We start from the raw sequence: 17,144 nt of genomic DNA, 5'->3' as shown, positions 1-17,144 counted from the left end.
AGAAGGATGGTCCCAGCAGGGCTTAAAATGCACAGGGGGAGCAAACATGTAGTACAAAACGCCGCAGCACAACGCCGTCAATTAGGAGAAAAAGCAACAAAGAATGAACAGCTTCAGACAGCCGCAAGTACACACCGTATAAAGCACACGGCAGCTCTAAAACAAGAAAATCTTGGAGCTTCAAAGACGGCAGAAACAGCATGGCGCTTCCCCTAAGAGTTAAAAATATCGGTGGTGAGGAGGAAAACGATTTTCCTTGCAAGCTAAATGACACTGACGACAAAGAACCATGCAAAAAAAAAAAAACTAATACAGCCTCTCTGCCCAGGAAAGGCAAGAAAACACATATATAGAACTGTAATTGGTTTCTTCACTGACTTTCAGGAGATCAAAAAGCAGCCTGAAAATCATTTTCAAGGGAAGTTGCATTTAGAACAAGGAGGGGGAAAAAAATGACGGGAGGGAAAAGAAATGGCGGAGGGGGAGAGAAAAGTGCCTTCTGGATTCAGTTTAATGAAGAACTGATCGAAAAGTGCCTCCCAGGGGAGAAAACAGCACCGTGACGCCCACTTTGATCCGCTTCCCTCCGAGATACCCACTCCCCAGTAGCCTCCACGATGCTCGACTTGACTGACAGCTGCTCTGATGTAGTGCTGGCTTTGAACTTCAGAAACTTAATTCCCATCAGGCTGCAGTCATTTTCATCCCCCCTCCCCCCACCGACAGGATTTACAAGCTGGGAGATCGGCAGTGCGGAAGATGAAATGAGCTTGCAGGAGCTTTTGAATCTGAACATCAAGCCTGCGCTCGCTTCGGCTGAGGGCTTTTTTTTGATGTGGCCTTGGTTCACACCGTAAACCAGTGGATTTGGGTTTCGAAGTAAAGAAGAAAATCTAGCGTACGAAAAAAAAATGTAAAGACTGTTAAAGGGAAACAATAGTATATATAGACGAAGGACGTGTCCGAGTTACAGCATTGACATGCATTTTGTAGTACCTTGCTATGCTTTCATTGTGATATTTCAGCTTCCATACCACCTGAGTATTAATATTTAATACAATTTAATATAATTATACTATATAATTTATTCATTTATATAATTGTATTATTTATTATTTTATATAGTTTTTATATAGAGGGGGCCCCTCCCCCCCCCCCCTTATAAATCCGGCATTGACTACATGCCAGGCAGAGCAATCAGTATTGATACCAAATTTAAGTGAGGAAGTCTAGATATTTTAATATGATCAATGAGGGTTAAAACGTCCGTCTTCTGCTTTCTCGGTATAGTCATCAGCAACACACAGCCGGCCTGTGGCCACGCTGTGTACAAAATGCTGCCAACTGCCTTATGCAGCCCCCCCCCCCCCCAAAAAAAATGGGGTGAGGACCAGAAGGGGCCTCTGTATCAGGCAAGAGTAGCAAGTCAACAATGACCAGTTCATTATCCTGTAGTTTGCCTGCAGCAAAGTGGCTAAATGGTTAGCACTTCTGCCTGGTAGTACTAGGTCCGAATCCCAACCACGGCACCTCCTGCCTGGAGTTTGCACGTTCTCCCTGTGCCTGCGTGGGTTTCCTCCGGGTACTCCGGTTTCCTCCCACACTACATGCTGGTAGGTTAATTGGCTCCTGTCTAAATTGGCCCCTAGTATGCATATGTATGAATGGGAGTTAGGGACCTTAGATTGTACGCCCCTTGAGGGTTAGGGACTGATGTGAATGTACAATATATGTGTAAAGCGCTGCGTAAATTTACAGCGCTAAATAAGTACCTGGAATAAATAAATAAAAATAAATTATACATTCAAAATCACATTTTCTGGCAGACTCAATGGCCTTTTCTAGCAGTTTCTCTGTATGGCATTCAAACCCCCCTTCATGTGGCAGTGTGTGTAGTGGCCCTGCTTCCCCTGTATGTGTATGTATGAATGTGAGTTAGGGACCTTAGATTGTACGCCCCTTGAGGGTTAAGGACTGATGGGAATGTACAATATCAGGGGCGGACTGACCATTCGAGTATTCGGGCACTGCCCGAGGGGCCGGGGTCAGTAGGGGGCCCCATGAAATGCCCTTGGTACCTTTTATAGGCGTTTCTGGGTGTGCTTTGAGTGTGGGCAAGGACACAGGGGCCCCATGATCCCCAATTGCCCAGGGGCCCCATGAGTTGTCAGTCCGCCCCTGTACAATATATATGTAAAGTGCTGTGTAAATTGAGGGCCTCGTACAAGTACCTGAAAAAAATGGTCTCATTGCTTTAGGTTAGCTCTGGCAAACTTGCTATCACTTCGAAAACCAGAGTCAATCGGCATCAAATCTGGTCACCCAACCTTAGGGGATGTGAGGTCAACCTGTCCGAGGGAAGACAACCTCCCCACACCAGGTGGTCCAAATGTTTCTCGTCTCAAAGCAGCCTGCCTCTGTCTGTCTCTGTCTAATCAGCTGCCTATGAGGCCGGCATATTGTTTGCATTACATCTGAATATAAAAAAAAAATAGTAAAAGATAATTCACTTTAATAGGATTTATTTAGGATTGAGGGTGCACTTACAAAGTTTACCCAGTTCTAAATAAGACATTTTATTAGATCTTGCTAAAACCTGCAACCCCCCCTCCCACACACACACACAGAAAAAAAAACCAAAACACACAACAAAAAGGCTGTCACAGTCTTCCCTTTTGCTAAATAAATGTTACTTCTTGTAATGTACTTGTAGGTCATTAATGCACACAGGGAGTTTTTGCAGCCACTTTGTTTTTTTGTAGGGGTGCCAGGCTTTCAAATGCCCCTCAATGTTATCCTATGGGCCCATGCACACAGACTTTTAGAATTTTTTAGTGGCAGGGGCTTTTTGGAGCTGCGTGTGCAGGACCAGCAGCATTTTGGCAGAAAAAATGCGCGTCTAAATGCGTATTAACGATAGGTGCATTAAGTGCTTGAGCGTTAATTCATTTCAATGGCCAGAATAAATTATAATTTATAATTATTATTATTATAATATAATAATAATTTATAATAATTCTAATAATAATTATTCTGGCCAATGAAATGAACACCCAAGCGCCTTTTACAAGCGTTAGGCATTTTTTCTGCCGAAACGCTGCTGCCAGGAGCAGCGTTTTTAAATCGTCCTGTGTGTGCGCGAGGCCTAAGGCAAAGACTGCGCCAAGCATGGGGTGAAATGGGATGAGACACAGGCTGGGGGATGCCACATGCTGCTCTGTATGGGGAAGGGGGCAGACTGCACCACACAGGAAGGCAACCCCAGACTGTGAGACACAGCGGGTGGAGGCAGCCACAGACTGCAACCCTGGGAGGAGGGCAAGGCCACAGACTATGACACACAGGAGAATGGGGGGAGGCTGGTGTAGGAGGATGGGCCTGTGCCAGCACAGGGGAAGCGGGTCCACTACACACTCTGCCACATGAAAGGCGGGTTTGAGTGCCGTACAGATAAACTGCTAGAAAAGTCCAGGGACTAAGAGTCTGCCAGAAAATGTGATTTTGAATGTAAAACTTATTTTTGTTTATTTCAGGTACTTATATAGCGCCAATTTACGCAGCACTTTACATATATATTGTACATTCACATCAGTCCCTAACCCTCAAGGGGGCGTACAATCTAAGGTCCCTAACTCACATTCATACAAACACATACTAGGGCCAATTTTTAGACAGGATCCAATTCACCTACCAGCATGTCTTTGGAGTGTGGGAGGAAACCCACGCAGGCACAGGGAGAACATGCAAACTCCAGACAGGAGGTGCCGTGGCTGGGATTCGAACCAACGACCCGAGTACTGCCCGGCGGAAGTGCTAACCCATTTAGCCACTGTGCTGCCCATATCAACCCTTATATATTTGACTGCTTAAAGTAGAGTTCTAGTCTAATGCCAACCATGCTCAAAAATGTTCCCTCCCTCTCCTGCTACCGATCCTGTGTACCTTATGTAAGACAGATGTGTATACATGTAGGCAGATGCAGTTTGTTCCTCCACTGTAGGTGGCACTCGACTCGAGTGGTACCACAGTCTTAAAAGGAAATCCAAGGGAAACTTGGTTTCTCTATGGTTTTTTCAGGTCAAATGGAGCAGCTTCTCCATTGGCTACGCTTCAGCCATGTGACCCTTGGTGGCCATCTTGGGAGAGCAAGGTCAATTTAAACCCTTTCCCCCTGGATTTGACATGCTTTGTGCGAGTGGCTAGTATAGTGAAAAGTTGCCTTGTTTGTCAGGGACAGCAACTAGGAGTAGGAAGAGGACTTGCTCGCCTTCATAAGCCTCCCCTCTTGGGACAGGACCGGCCAGGCCGAACGTTACCCTCTGAAGAGATGCTAACACCACCTCTCTTAAGCCACATCTGTGACTACATTGAACTGGAAGTTATTTTCCCAGCAGCGCTCTCCGCTAGGATGTTTGTAACATTGGCATTCTATTCAATATAAGTTCCACGTTTACTGCAACTGGACTGGAATGATTTTCAGGCTGCTTTTTGATTTTCTGCCCGCACCACACTGCACCTCCCCACACCCTTACCTATTTTCACTCCAATCTGGTCATGTGATTCTCCATGTCAGTGAGTGGCAGTTGCTGGGGAGAGGAGGGAGTGCTTGACAGCCGCTAGGAATTCTGCAAGCTGTGAGTATTATATTATACAGTATTTACATAGCGCCAATAGTTCGCTCAGCGCTGTACATTACAATGGGAGACAATACATGAGACAGTACAATAATAATACAGTGTGATACACGAGGGGTTCGAGGGCCCTGCTCCTTGGAGCTTACAATCTACGAGGGATGTTACTCATAGGCTCCCATGTCCCAGCCATTGTCAGCATTCTCTCCTCCCTTGCAGCCACAGCTCCCTGACCAGACTGGAGCTGTCGGATCATGTGACCAGACCGGACCAAAAATAGGCACGCATACAGAACTTTTTTTTGGACAGGTTAGGCAGGATAGGTAACAGATGGGAAGGGAATATTTTTAAGCATAGTTAGTGTTAGGCTTGAATTCTACTTTAACCATTTGACGCCCGGCCAATAGCCGTATGGCGTCCGGAAAAATGCATTAGCTTTCCGGGAGGCCGCCATTTGGCGTACTCCCGCACATGCGCAGTTCACGCGTTTGCAGAGCTGTGCAGCAGCGCGATCTGTCACCAGCCGTGTACCTCGGACACGGCCGATGACAGATCTGAGTACCGGCCCAATCGCAGCAGGTCACATGACAGTTGTATACAATGGATGGCTTCATTCATGCCATCCATTGTATACTACTGTCTAGCTGTGAATGGTCACAGCTAATCACATGCACGTCATGTGATTAGCTGTGGCCAAATCACAGCTAAGCACCAAAAAAAAAAAAAAAAAAACCCTGAATGAATCGATGTCATTCAGGTAAATGCTTGCTTATAGCAAAGTAATTCTTTGCTATAAGGAAATTGTGTAAAAAAAAAAAAATACTGACCACTTCCCCAAAGTAGTACAATGTTACTATGGTAACATTGTACTACTTTGGACATAGTGAAATATGAAAAAAAAATCTTAAAAAAAAGAAAAAAAATGTAATAAAAATAAAATAAATTTTAAAAATTTTTTTAAAAATATATTTTTTTTTCACACTGTCACCAGTCAGTATCCCTGATCACCGCCATGCCAGTTTTATGATGACGCTGTACTGCACTGGTGACAGTATGTGAAAAAAAAATAGTGAAACTACTTTTTTGAATTTTTTCATTTTCTGAAAAATTATGACAAAAAAATACAACTTCAAAAAACTCGCCATGCCTCTTATGAAGTACGTCGGACTGTCTACTCTGCAAAAAGGGGTCATTTGGGGATATCTGTACTATTCTGACATTCTTTGACCTCAAGAAATTAGATTGGCTGTCAGTACTTCAGGATTGATCAATAATCAGATCTATACCATAGTTTGTGAACTCTATAACTTTCCTACAAACTAAAAAATACATCCTAATTTGGGTTATTTTCACCAAAGACATGTAGCAGAATACATCTCGGCCTAAATTTATGAAGAACAATTATTTATTTGTAAACTTTTATAACAGAAACAAAAAAAAACATGTTTTTTTTCAAAAATTTTGGTCTTTTTTTGTTAATTTAGCAAAAAATAAAAACACCAGCGGTGATTAAATACCACCAAAAGAAAGCTCTAGTTGTGTGAAGTAAATGATAACATTTTTGTTTGGGTACAATGTTGTATGACCGCGCAATTGTCATTCAAAGTGTGAGAGCGCTGAAACCTGAAAAATGGCCTGGGCAGGAAGGGGGAAAATTGCCCGATATTGAAACGGTTAATATAGCATGCAGGATATGAAAAAAATCCTTCGCTTATTTGCAAAGCATATAAGGAGGTTATCTACTATAACTTTCATGCAAAAATCAGTCGCAGCTCGGCAAATAAACCAATCAGCTTCCAGGTTTTACGGTCACAGCTTAATTGAACAAGCTGAAGTTAGAAGCTGAATGGCGGCCATTCACAGCTGCACCAGATCTTGAGTGCATCAGTTTTAGCCCTGGTTCACACTGATTAGGTGCGGAATTCGCCGCGTTTTCTGTGCAAATTCCATACTGCATCAGAATCGCACCATGTTCATGGGAACCACTGCGGGTGTGTATGTTAAGTTAACAACACCCTGAAAGTGGTCCGCAAAACGTGGTGCGATGTGCAGAATCGGATCGCATAGGTCGGGTGTCGGCAACCTGCGGCTCTTTTTCACCTTTCCTGCGGCTCCGGAGCACACTGCCCACCAGGTGACAGGCAATAGGGTCGGCAAGCCGCGGCTCTTTTAATGCAGCTCTTCTGTGTGCCGGGCGCCCGCTGGCAAACATTGGCTGTCAGGATGTAGGCGGGGCAGCCCGGATGTAGGCGGGGCAGCGTGACGAACTCCTCTCCTCTCACAGTCCGCCTTGAAGACCAGAACGGCGCGGGAACCCAGCGAGAGGAAAGCGCGGAGCAAAGGTAAGTGAATTCACACAATATGGGGAATGAATTACTATAGGGGGGATGAATTACTATAGGGGGGATGAATTACTATAGGGGGGATGAATTACTATAGTGGGGATGAATTACTATAGGGGGGATGAATTACTATAGGGGGGATGAATTACTATAGGGGGGATGAATTACTATAGGGGGGATGAATTACTACGGGGGATGAATTACTATAGGTGGGATGAATTACTATAGGGGGGATGAATTACTATAGGTGGGATGAATTACTATAGGGGGGATGAATTACTATATGGGGGATGTATTACTATATGGGGGATGAATTACTATATGGGGGATGTATTTTCAGTTTTAAAAATGTTTCTCTCAAAATAAATTTCAATCGTGGTTTTGGCGAGATTTGGCTCAGTCGAAAAAAAAGGTTGCCCACCACTGACCTAAGGCTATGATTGTGATTATGACGATACACTGTGGCCCTGATTAACCCTTTGCTTACTGGGCCCTTAAACCCCCTTCATGACCAGAGCGTTTTTTGCAATATATGCAGTGTCGGATTTGTTTTAAATGTTGCAATGGTTTTGCGGCTCCCAGTCTTTTTTTCCCTCTCGGAAACGGGTCCAAGTGGCTCTTTATGTCTTAAAGGTTGCAGACCCCTGACATAGGTGTAAATAACCATGCAATCCGATTTTAGTGCGGACCAAAAAAAAGGGTCCTGCACGTTTTTGCAGCGGGTGCGGTGCGAATAGAGCCATACAAAAAACATGGCTCCGATCGCACTGCACACAAATCGCATGTGATTTGCACAGGAATGCGGTGCGGCTCATGTGCGAATAACATGCGATATACCGCACCGTATATATGTGAACCCAGGCTTACTATCACAGCTTAATTGAACGAGCTGAAGTTAGAAGCTGATTGGCGGCCATTCACAACTGCACCAGATCCTGAGTGCACCAATTTAAGTAAATCTCCCCCCATATTGTATAACCATTTCCGCATGATGTAAAATGCATTCAGTGCAAAAGCATAACATGTTGCATTAAAATTTGAGACAGCAAACAGGTAATAATACATTATTATGTTAAAACAATACAAAATAAACTCTCACCCTGAACAGACACACAAACATACAGCTAATACAGCAAGAATGTGCAAATTACAAAATGCTAAACCCATCACAACAAAGGGCTGTTAATGACTTAAAAACACAACTCCAGACAAACCATAAAGCAGTATATAATCAATACAATAAGCAGATGTTCAGTAACACTAGAAGAACTGTCTAGACCCATCAGAGTGGGCAAGATGCAAAAGTAAAAATGAGGGCAACCATAGAGAGACACACGACTTACTCCATCATTGATGGCGGGATTGTGCAGCAATCCTGGATGGCGGTGAGCGGGGACGTCAAATGGGCAGTATAAGACGCCTCCACCACTTGCTTGTTGCGGGTCACCACATCCAAATAGCGGTTAAACTTCTCCCGTATCTTTTTGGCCAACTAAAAGGACAAAAGAGGTGTCAGTGGCAATTCTGAGGACACAGCAAACTATTTACAAGCTCTCATGCACACGGGACGTTTTCATAACGCTGGTAACGTTAGCTGTGTAAAGTCACGTTAAAAACTTGCATTTTTCAGCTTTTTTTAGTGTTTTTGCATTCGCGTTTAGCCATGATTAGCAGCATTTTCAGTGTTTGCGTCTTTAAGTGTTTTTTTTAACCGAAAAAAAAAATTTTTTTTTTGGTAAAAAAAATAAAACCCTCCACAAATGCTGGTTTGCACACGGGGCGTTTTAATAATGCTGGTAACACGTTAGCTGTGTAAAGTCACGTTAAAAATGTGAGTTTTTCAGCGTTTTTGACTTGGCGTTTAGTTTTTTTTTTTTTTTTGCACCAATTTTTTAGTAAAAAAATCTACTGGTTTGCCGCGATTTACAGCGTTTTTCAGCGTTAGAGTGTTTTTACTGCTAAAAAAAACTCCTCTAGAAACCCACTAATCCTGGGGGTTTTCTCCAGCCAAAATATGTTGATTACAGTCTGTGTGTGTATGGACACATAGGATAACATGCCGGGGATGGACACGTAGGATAACATGCTGGGGATGGACACGTAGGATAACATGCTGGGGATGGACACATAGGATAACATGCCGGGGATGGACACATAGGATAACATGCCGGGGATGGACACACATAGGATAACATGCCGGGGATGGACACACATAGGATAACATGCCGGGGATGGACACATAGGATAACATGCCGGGGATGGACACATAGGATAACATGCCGGGGATGGACACATAGGAGAACATGCCGGGGATGGACACATAGGATAACATGCCGGGGATGAACACATAGGATAACATGCCGGGGATGGACACATAGGATAACATGCCGGGGATGGACACACAGGATAACATGCCGGGGATGAACACATAGGATAACATGCTGGGGATGGACACATAGGATAACATGCTGGGGATGGACACATAGGATAACATGCTGGGGGGGTTTACTAGCTGTAGAAAAAAATGTCAAAAGCCAAAAACAGCCGCTGTAAAAACGTCCCGTGTGCATGAGGGCTACAACAAAGCTATGCAGAACAGAAGAAGCCTAAATTTCCAATGGATTCTTAGTCCTAGGAGGGCAGCACCTGAGTGATTGTAAAGAAATTCTACAACAGAGTATAGTGACCTACCGAAGAAGTCTTGACTGGAGAAACGTAACGTGTATAGGGGCAGAGCCTATTGCCAATGACCACATCACACTGTGGAGGAGATTTACTAAAACTGGATTCGCTCAGAATCTGGTGCAGCTGTGCATGGTAGCCAATCAGCTTCTAACTTCAGCTTGTTCAATTAACCTTTGACAATAATCCCTGGAAGCTGATTGGTTTCTATGTAGAGCTGCACCAGATTTTGCAAAAAAAAAAAAAAGAAAAGAAAGATACAGCGGCACCTTCTGAGTATAGTAGTGTGTTAAAAACAGGTTTATTAATAAAATGAAGCAACCCACAAGAGAAGTGTATAGACTCGCATATCACATGAATGCCCTCTTCTGCTGACAATCAGATCTGGACCTCTGGGGGCGACATGTTCCAAGACCCGTTCGGGTACACTGGTGGTTCCCAAGGCTCAGCGTTAACTTGGAGATCCCGACGCCGACAGAGGTGACGTGACATTGATCCTTCAGCTGTATTTCCCTTGTCCTCGACTCCCCGAGTGCCACTGCTTTCTCCCAATTTTTTTTTCCAGATTTAGTAAATAACCCCCTAAGGGCTCGTTCACACCTGACTATTTCTAACTCTTGCCAAACGCCCCTATAGCGTTTGACAAGCGTTAGACAGGCTTTTGTGATGCTCCGCAAACGCTCCCAAAACGCCCTATGCGCGGTTTTGAGGAGGTTGATAGGCGTTTGCCAAGTGTTAAAACCGCACCACAAACGCCAATAATGAAGTTTAAATGGCATTAACGCTCCGCAAATGCCTCGCAACTGCGTCGCAAACGCCTGCCAGGCATTTGCGGAGCGGCACCATAGACTTGAATGGGAGGCTTCAACTCCTCCTGACTGGACCAGAGGCGTCCGTTTTGCCGCGACGCTAGCGCTTACGTGCGAACAGCCCTGTGTGCTGCCATGTGCAGAATTTTCAGAGGCGTTTGAGAAGCATTAAAAACGCTTCCCAAACGCCTGTCTGACGCCTCCTGACAGAGCTAGTGAGAACGTAGCCTTAGTGTACTGGAGTTTAAACAGAGCGTTGAGCTGCATGTATATGGGATTACAGACATACTGGGATTTGATGAGCAGTGATTTATCCTTTATATTCTTGCTATTTTAATAAAGTTTGTCAGTGAGCACTCTCAATTTCCTCTTTCATGTCTCATTACTGGGAGTGGAGAACAGACCATGGTTTGTACCAGGGTGCGACATATCCCAGGCGCCAGGTTGCCATGGTGACTAGAAATTGCGGTCTGTCGCCTGGGATTTTGTCAGCCCATTCACTGTTGCAGGGATGCACAATTTGTATCACCCGATGCCTGGGACATGCAGTTCTAGGCATTTTTTTTTCTACATTTAGCTCTGCTGAGGGCAAGCAGCAGGGCTCACTTGTCAGGTGGAAGCAATCGAGCAGCTCCTCTGCAGCCCGATTGCTTCCACAAATGCCGTTATGTATCCCGGACTCCGCTTGCTCATCTGCGGGCCTCGGACCGGCATTGTGGGTGCCGCAGGATAGAGGAGAGCAGACACACGTCCACTCTTCTCTCCATCTTGTTCCTGAACCAGAAACAACGCGTATGATGTCACTTTTGTTAACAGTTTCAAAGGCCAGCACGTATGGCCAGGTAAGAATGTAATGCAGTGCGATCTGCACTGCATTACATTCAGTTGAGCACAGGAGAGACATGAAGGGTCTAACAGACTCATTAAAGAGAACCTATTACCAAAAAAAAAAAAAAAAAACATTCCATAGGCGACTTTTTATTTGATGAAAAAAGGTTAAGTGAAAAAAAATTGAGGACCCCCACCCCCACATACACAAATGTAAACACCACATGCGTTGGAGCGCCTGCGCATGAAAACGTCACTTGTGATACGTTACATATCGCCACGCATGCCGGAATGAGAGCAATAATTCTAGCACCATATGGAGCTACCCTATAGGGAGCTTTTAAAGCCTCGCCTATAGAAAATATAGGGTAGTGAAGTTTTTTAGGTGGCTTCTAGAATCAAAGCCAGTTTGTCAAGCCCTGGGGATAATAACTTGTTTGGAGAAAGTGCTATTTTGACATTTTATGATCTTTGAGGTCAAGTTTTGAGGTGAGCAGATCTTTAGATCTCAGGAGAAAGGATCACGAATGATTCAATGCATTCATTATAAGATCACTTTGGACTCGTCTGGCATATTGCACTTGATTATTTAGGACACTTTATTTTTAGGAGGAATATTGCACGACTTCTTGACGTGGGAGTGATAGCATGATGCACATTATTTGTTATATGTGAAGATTGTCGATTTTCATATGACTTTATGATCTTTATTTTTTGCACATTCTTATTTGTATTTTATGGCAGCGCTAAACTGTTTTGCAGGCAGCAGAGACTCCTACATTACAATAGTTGGTAGCGGAGACTCCTCCGACCCATATGGGCTGAATGAGAAAAAAATCTATGCGTGTATAGACAGCCCCATAGAAGAGGCACACCCACTTCAAACATTCTTTTTTATTTCAACTGTTTTTAAAAACTATTCTTGCCATTTCGAATGATGTGAAAGACTCACAATGCTCCTGGTGTCCACAACCCTTGTGGTTTAGCCTGCTTAGGCTTTAGGTTCCATAAGGGCTTATTCAGATGGGCACTGAGACTCATCCTCTGTGCTGAGCCACTTTTTGCTGTAGGTAACTCTGCGCCCTTAAAAGTGGATGCAGGTGCAGTGGCTGCATGGACACAGTCACATATCAAACTCTGACAAGCTGGCAGGAGTGTGTGCAAGGATCTGAATGCAGAAACTGGAGTGTGTGCAAGGAACTGAATGCAGAAACTGGAGTGGGTGCAAGGAACTGAATGCAGAAACTGGAGTGGGTGCAAGGAACTGAATGCAGAAACTGGAGTGGGTGCAAGGAACTGAATGCAGAAACTGGAGTGGGTGCAAGGAACTGAATGCAGAAACTGGAGTGGGTGCAAGGATCTGAATGCAGAAACTGGAGTGGGTGCAAGGATCTGAATGCAGAAACTGGAGTGGGTGCAAGGATCTGAATGCAGAAACTGGAGTGGGTGCAAGGATCTGAATGCAGAAACTGGAGTGGGTGCAAGGATCTGAATGCAGAAACTGGAGTGGGTGCAAGGATCTGAATGCAGAAACTGGAGTGGGTGCAAGGATCTGAATGCAGAAACTGGAGTGTGTGCAAGGATCTGAATGCAGAAACTGGAGTGGGTGCAAGGATCTGAATGCAGAAACTGGAGTGTGTGCAAGGATCTGAATGCAGAAACTGGAGTGGGTGCAAGGATCTGAATGCAGAAACTGGAGTGGGTGCAAGGATCTGAATGCAGAAACTGGAGTGGGTGCAAGGATCTGAATGCAGAAACTGGAGTGGGTGCAAGGATCTGAATGCAGAAACTGGAGTGGGTGCAAGGATCTGAATGCAGAAACTGGAGTGGGTGCAAGGATCTGAATGCAGAAACTGGAGTGGGTGCAAGGATCTGAATGCAGAAACTGGAGTGGGTGCAAGGATCTGAATGCAGAAACTGGAGTGGGTGCAAGGATCTGAATGCAGAAACTGGAGTGGGTGCAAGGATCTGAATGCAGAAACTGGAGTGGGTGCAAGGATCTGAATGCAGAAACTGGAGTGGGTGCAAGGATCTGAATGCAGAAACTGGAGTGGGTGCAAGGATCTGAATGCAGAAACTGGAGTGGGTGCAAGGATCTGAATGCAGAAACTGGAGTGGGTGCAAGGATCTGAATGCAGAAACTGGAGTGGGTGCAAGGATCTGAATGCAGAAACTGGAGTGGGTGCAAGGATCTGAATGCAGAAACTGGAGTGGGTGCAAGGATCTGAATGCAGAAACTGGAGTGGGTGCAAGGATCTGAATGCAGAAACTGGAGTGGGTGCAAGGATCTGAATGCAGAAACTGGAGTGGGTGCAAGGATCTGAATGCAGAAACTGGAGTGGGTGCAAGGATCTGAATGCAGAAACTGGAGTGTGTGCAAGGATCTGAATGCAGAAACTGGAGTGGGTGCAAGGATCTGAATGCAGAAACTGGAGTGGGTGCAAGGATCTGAATGCAGAAACTGGAGTGGGTGCAAGGATCTGAATGCAGAAACTGGAGTGGGTGCAAGGATCTGAATGCAGAAACTGGAGTGGGTGCAAGGATCTGAATGCAGAAACGGTTTTATGTACTCGCTCCTGCCCACATGTCACATTTTGACGTGCGCCTGTGACCATGCATCTGCATCCACTTCTGCCTGCATGCAGCTCCGTGGTGAATGCACACGCCGCTAAGAGCAGCTCAGCACAGTGGAAGGGTATCAGTGTCCATCTATATGAGCCCTACGTGAGCTCAGAAGCAGCCAATTCCTTACTTATAGTTTTTTTTTAAAAGCGGTTGTAAACCCTTACATATACTCAGTGAAGTGACTGGCCTCAGGTGATACACAGAGATTAAACAAATCCTCCTACATAAGTTGCACTTGTTTATCTGCAGCCCTCTGATCGATACAGCTGTTCAAAATTCAGAAATTATACAGCTTGTTTGAGCTTGCGGAAAGCAGGGAGCTGAAGTTACATTCTGCAGAGCTCATTAAGTGTTGATTGGAGGGAAGTGTCACACTCCCTTGCACACAGGAACAGAGCTGAGGCTGTCAATCACAGGCTGTGCTCTCCCTTGGCACCATTTTTCTCTTGGTGTCAGGAAAACTTGTCAAAAGGTGACTCATGCTTCTAAGCAGAGGAATGAGGCAGAAGACAGAAATTACATTTATTGCTCTGGATTGCGATAAGAACACAATGTAGAGGGATATGCTTTGTTCATATTTCATGTCTGAGGTTTATATCCACTTTAACTTATAAGCAGAGGAATGAGGCAGAAGACAGAAATGACATTTATTGCTCTGGATTGAGATAAGAACACAATATAGAGGGATATGCTTTGTTCATATTTCATGTCTGAGCTTTATAACCACTTTAACTTGCATTGAAATAACAAGCAGTATTATTAGACCTGCCAGTGAACTACAGAACAACTCCCTCCAATGGTATGAAGATAGGGGAGGTGTGCTGTAGTTCAAATATTAAAGGGAAGCAACTCAAACATGCCAACACTTCTCCTCCATAGATCCAATAGAGATGAGTGCTCATTTTTACACCAGGACAGAAGGTGTTAATGGCAGGATCATCGGTGAAATTAAATGGGAAAAAAAGCCTGTAAAAATAAACCGAATGCAGTCACCACACCTATGAGGCAGTAGGCTGAAAATATAAGAGTGATGTAGCACTGATAACTAAATGTGCAAACTCCACAATAATATGCTAAAAACAGAAATGAATGAATATAACATATATAAGTGATAGATCTTTCAAGATCAAAATTGGGATATATACCCAATAAAGTGACTAGTGAATAATGTTAAACACAATATATAAACATAAACTTCATAAACGCATAAAACGATAAAAAGTGTCCAACGAATTTTATGCGTTTATGAAGTTTATGTTTATATATTGTGTTTAACATTATTCACTAGTCACTTTATTGGGTATATATCCCAATTTTGGGATACACTTTATAGATCATTCACTTTATTTGTGATCATACCCCTTATTTTGGGATCCACTGTATATAGCACCTAGTCTTTTGGGGTTTGGTCCCAAGTGGGACTGTATGAGGGTCCGGGCATAGGACCAGCTTCATCATATGCACTTTGTATACTGTTAATATCACAGTTTGAGACACTGTTTTTCTAGATCTTGAAAGATCTATCACTTATATATTTATATTCATTTATGTGATTTATGTTTTTTATCTTATTATTGTGGAGTTTGCACATTTAGTTATCAACGCTACACCACTCTTATATTTTATCACTTATATTTGTCCACGTATAGGTAGAGGATAGGGCAGCAATGGGCAAACTACGGCCCGGCGGACCTTTTAATCCGGCCCGCGGAGCGTGATACTGTCAGGATGGCTGACAGGATGTGTGTAGGCGGGGCAGCGTGACGAACATGAGGGGAGCTAGGCTCCTCTCACAGTCCGCCCTGAAGACCGGAACGGCGCGGGAACACGGCGATAGTAACACGCGGAGCAAAGGTAAGTAAATTGACACAGGGGGACTTGGGGACTTAATATGGGTGATGAATTAATATGGGGGATGAATTACTATATGGGGGATGAATTACTATATGGGGGATGAATTACTATGGGGGATGAATTACTATATGGGGGATGAATTACTATGGGGGATGAATTACTATGGGGGATGAATTACTATAGGGGGGATGAATTACTATAGGGGGGATGAATTACTATAGGGGGGGGATGAATTACTATAGGGGGGGGATGAATTACTATAGGGGGGGGATGAATTACTATAGGGGGGGATGAATTACTATAGGGGGGGATGAATTACTATAGGGGGGATGAATTACTATAGGGGGGGGATGAATTACTATAGGGGGGGTGAATTACTATAGGGGGGATGAATTACTATATGGGGGATGAATTACTATGGGGGATGAATTACTATGGGGGATGAATTACTATATGGGGGATGAATTACTATGGGGGATGAATTACTATGGGGGATGAATTACTATATGGGGGATGAATTACTATATGGGGGATGAATTACTATGGGGGATGAATTACTATATGGGGGATGAATTACTATGGGGGATGAATTACTATATGGGGGATGAATTACTATGGGGGATGAATTACTATATGGGGGATGAATTACTATATGGGGGATGAATTACTATGGGGGATGAATTACTATGGGGGATGAATTACTATATGGGGGATGAATTACTATGGGGGATGAATTACTATATGGGGGATGAATTACTATGGGGGATGAATTACTATGGGGGATGAATTACTATGGGGGATGAATTACTATATGGGGGAATGAATTACTATGCTTACTATGGGGGAATATTACTATACTTACTATGGATGACACATACACATCATTCATCTACTCTTGGTCCGGCCCCCGGGTCCAATATATGAACCCATTGCGGCCCTCAAGTCAAAAAGTTTGCCCACCCCTGGGATAGGGTGTTAGCAGCATATAGAAATTAGGTTCCATATTAGCGCAGGGGGATCTCTGCCACCAGTAGGCTGAAAATGTCATTATTTTACTTTAAAAATTTAAATAAAATCTTTGTAATGTTGAAATTGGCCAAACTTATTAGAAGTGTCATTTTTCAACAGGTCAGTAGTTGGAAGGAGCAAAAGGTCCACATGAGACACAAAATTCTCCACTATGATGTCCCTGATTTAGGGCCACCAGTGTTTCCACATTGTGTCAATAACTTTAATTAGTTTACAATTTCAGCTGAAGACACAATAGCAACAAAGACAAATTAATATTGAATGACAAACCCTGCTGGGAGAAGGCAAGGAGAGGTGTGATAGTGTTAAATATGTAAATATGTTTTCTAAGTGGGTTTTTCTCT

At 43.9% G+C, this 17,144-nt stretch overlaps 1 protein-coding gene across 1 annotated transcript in view; it reads right to left on the bottom strand.

Moving 5' to 3' along the window:
• Positions 1–17,144, bottom strand: part of CACHD1 (cache domain containing 1) — a 274,321-nt gene that overhangs the window by 138,424 nt on the left and 118,753 nt on the right. The window contains exon 3 of the mRNA XM_089653393.1: positions 8,317–8,465. Coding sequence (XP_089509519.1) covers positions 8,317–8,465 — 149 coding nt within the window. The remainder of the gene's footprint in view (positions 1–8,316; positions 8,466–17,144) is intronic.

This window comes from Staurois parvus, unplaced genomic scaffold (genome assembly GCF_062004578.1).
Source record: "Staurois parvus isolate SC_StPar_1 unplaced genomic scaffold, SC_StPar_1.0 ptg000709l, whole genome shotgun sequence".
NCBI classification, from domain to species: Eukaryota; Metazoa; Chordata; class Amphibia; order Anura; family Ranidae; genus Staurois; species Staurois parvus.
The sequence above is the reverse complement of the archived record's forward strand: the minus strand, read 5'-3'. Positions and strand labels throughout refer to the sequence as shown.